Source organism: Cajanus cajan, chromosome 1 (genome assembly GCF_000230855.2).
Source record: "Cajanus cajan strain Asha chromosome 1, NIPB_CcT2T_4, whole genome shotgun sequence".
Taxonomy (NCBI): domain Eukaryota; kingdom Viridiplantae; phylum Streptophyta; class Magnoliopsida; order Fabales; family Fabaceae; genus Cajanus; species Cajanus cajan.
This window is the reverse complement of record NC_138517.1, coordinates 14,427,239-14,430,144: the sequence shown is the minus strand read 5'-3', so window position 1 is coordinate 14,430,144 and position 2,906 is coordinate 14,427,239. Positions and strand designations below refer to the sequence as shown.

The window sequence follows — 2,906 nt, the reverse complement described above, 5'->3', positions numbered from 1 at the left end:
AATAACTAACTCTTCTAAATTAGTGATTGTAAGCTTTATCCTAAGACATACGAGATGGACTATACTCATAAGATCAAATATATGTTAGTATTAAAATAATATTTTATCAATAAAAATTTTATCTCAAAAACATAGATTTGTTTTTAATTGTCGATTTTAAGGCAGAATATAGTGATTTTAAAAAAAGTTAAATTCTGTGCATAATATATTGGTATGTAACTTGTGCACGTAGGTGTGTTGCAACTTATAACTGATCATCTATAAGAGCATTTAAAAGACCACTTCCAACAACTATAATGAGGAATTTATATGAACCAAAAATAATAAAAGCTACACTCATTTTCAATGCCAAGAGTCTGAAAGACCACTTGCAGCATTAAAATTTTGTACAACAGAATATATTATGACTGCACATTCCAAACCTCCTACATAACTATGTATATTGGTGTATGCAACATCCTTATTACAAACTAAACACACATCAAAGTATAACATTTACTAATCTTAATTATGCATTCCGAAGAGTACTACTTAGAATTAGGGGAGTCCTGGGGTGAGTGCAGGTTCAGCTGCGAACTCAGCAGCATCAAAAGATTGTGGAGGAATTGCTGTGAAGTGAAGAGAGTGCACGGGTCCTGGTGCCACAATACCAGAACTTTTCATCTCACTCATTTGTCTACGAGCATTTGCACCTTGTGCTTCACACAGTTTTGGAAGAAACACACCTGTCCCAAAAGTACGTGATATAATTTTCTTAATTCCCATCTCAAAAGCTTAAGTGAAACAAAATTGGAGGAAGATGATAATATAAAAGTATTTTTAATTATTTTTTGGAGAATGGTTAATTAGTTTGTGTAACTGAGCTATACTTTCAAACACATGAATGGACGGATATATAAAGAAATGTTTTAACTTAATTAATAGTTTCAAATTTAAATATTGAATTTATGACCATACTAAATACTTGAAATGAGAATTTTGTTGCTAATAATAATTTATTTGATTCAAATAGAATTGTCTTTAATAAATATAATATTATTTATATAAAAATGATATATATTTGTAAATAAATTTAGAAATGTTCTTAGAACCTTTTTTTTTTTTTTACTAAAAACACTCTTTATTTTCTTGATGAGAAATTCATAAGTTTTTTAATTTGTATCCGAATATACTCAGATTATTATGTTTACCTTCACCAGCTGCAAGGTTGAAGTAAAGATCAACAATGTTGGGGCAGCTTTGGTAGCATTGAGGGGAACACAGATTTTGTGTGAAACGAGTTTCCAAAAGAGAATCTGATGAGATTCCAAAGGATTTTCTGTCCAAACCACAAGCCTTCATACATTCATCACTCTCAATATGGTTCTTTTGTTTTTCAGCTTCAATCTCTGAAGTCTTGCACGTGTATGCTTCTTCCCCTGTCCTCTTCACACGCTTCTCAAGCACGCACCGTTTTCCTTCGTATGACACCGCAAATGCGCACGTGTCGTGGCTCAAATACTCACACTCTATCTCCCCTGAATTTCACCATTAATATTACCACGCATATATTTCAGATGCCAAAACATGTGTTTTTATTAGCAAAAAAATATTATATATAAAGATGAAAACAAAGTTAAAGTAAAGACTTTATACATATTATTTTAAATTAGACCGATGTTAATATTTGGCTAAAATCATGTTTTAAATAAAGAGGTTGACAAGTTTTGGAGACGTTACCAAGAGTTCCTTGCACGGTGGCCAAAAATGCAAGGAAAACAATTGCCAAACATCTGAAGCTAATGTTAAAGGCCATGGCTGAAGCAGAAGAAGATCGTTGGGATATTGGCCAAAAAAACCTAGCTTAGGAGTTTGGAAATTTGGCTGTGCTTTTCTACTTGGAGGATTGGTGTGATGGTTCATGTTAATTAATGAGTGTATTTATAGCGGTTTCTTAGAGGAAGAAAATTCTTTTTCTAAGTGCAAAAGGATATTTTATTAGGAGGTGGACTTTTCGATACGAATCAAAAGAGCGGAAGAGAAAGAACAGTGTTTTAGTCGTTTATTGAAGTTTGATTTAACTTATACACGATATAGGAAAAAACGTTTTGAAATTTTTTATTACGTAACACGTTTTTTTTTATAAATATTTTATGTAAGATTACAGATTACTTACCTCATTTTCAATATATGAAAAGATATAAAACAAAAAAAAAATTAAGTATTGCCTACCATTCCTAGTGCATGAAAAGATATACAATAGTAAAATATGAGAGGAGCCGAATTTAATCTCAAGTTCTAACTAATTAATAGAAGTAAAATGAACTTAACCAATTATATTTTGCAATTAGATTTCTATAACTCTTCTTATAATTAAAAGAAAGATAAACGAAATAAAGAAAGAAGCAATAAATGCTATAAAGACATAAAAAAATGAATTATAAAATAGGATTATAGAAAATACATGTTAGGATATAAATGAAATTCTTTTCTTACAATAAAAATGAGACGATTTTTGTTGTCTCTTTTGAATTTAAAGAAATTATTTTTTAAAAAAGTATTTATAAAAAGATAAAAATAATATAGAAAAAAAAAAGCTACATACAATATCAAATCAACTTAATTGGAATAAATGTTTCTTTCATATTATCTAATCATGAATTGTTATATAATCCACAATTATTTATATATTTTAATAATCATTTTAAAACTTCCATTAGAATTCCCATTTAATTAATTACAATATCATCTTATTATACACTGTCCTAATTAACCTTCCATCTTAGTATATCTAAAGTGGTTTCCAATTAACTAGTTCAAAAAGAACCACATGAAAAACAAACTCTTATTTTAATGGATTAAAAAAAAATAAAACATCAAATAAGATACAAAAGATTATTATGATTGAACAATATGGAAGGCATACA

At 28.9% G+C, this 2,906-nt stretch overlaps 1 protein-coding gene across 1 annotated transcript; it reads right to left on the bottom strand.

The window, feature by feature from the left end:
- Window positions 1-282: 282 nt before the first annotated feature.
- Window positions 283-1,904, bottom strand: LOC109789362 (uncharacterized). Its single transcript, XM_020348291.3, has 3 exons — window positions 1,720-1,904; window positions 1,191-1,517; window positions 283-725 (listed from the first exon to the last, which is right to left on the bottom strand). The coding sequence occupies exons 1-3, from the start codon at window positions 1,793-1,795 to the stop codon at window positions 538-540; spliced, it is 591 nt and encodes a 196-aa protein (XP_020203880.2). The 5' UTR covers window positions 1,796-1,904; the 3' UTR covers window positions 283-537.
- Window positions 1,905-2,906: the final 1,002 nt, after the last annotated feature.

Excerpts from the sequence above, each read along its gene's own strand:
- LOC109789362 (XM_020348291.3), bottom strand. The coding sequence starts at position 1,795 with ATGGCCTTTAACATTAGCTTCAGATGTTTGGCAATTGTTTTCCTTGCA. Across the intron at positions 1,518-1,719 it reads CACCGTGCAAGGAACTCTTG|GGGAGATAGAGTGTGAGTAT; the intron begins GTAACGTCTCCA and ends GGTGAAATTCAG. Across the intron at positions 726-1,190 it reads CAACCTTGCAGCTGGTGAAG|GTGTGTTTCTTCCAAAACTG; the intron begins GTAAACATAATA and ends CTTTTGGGACAG.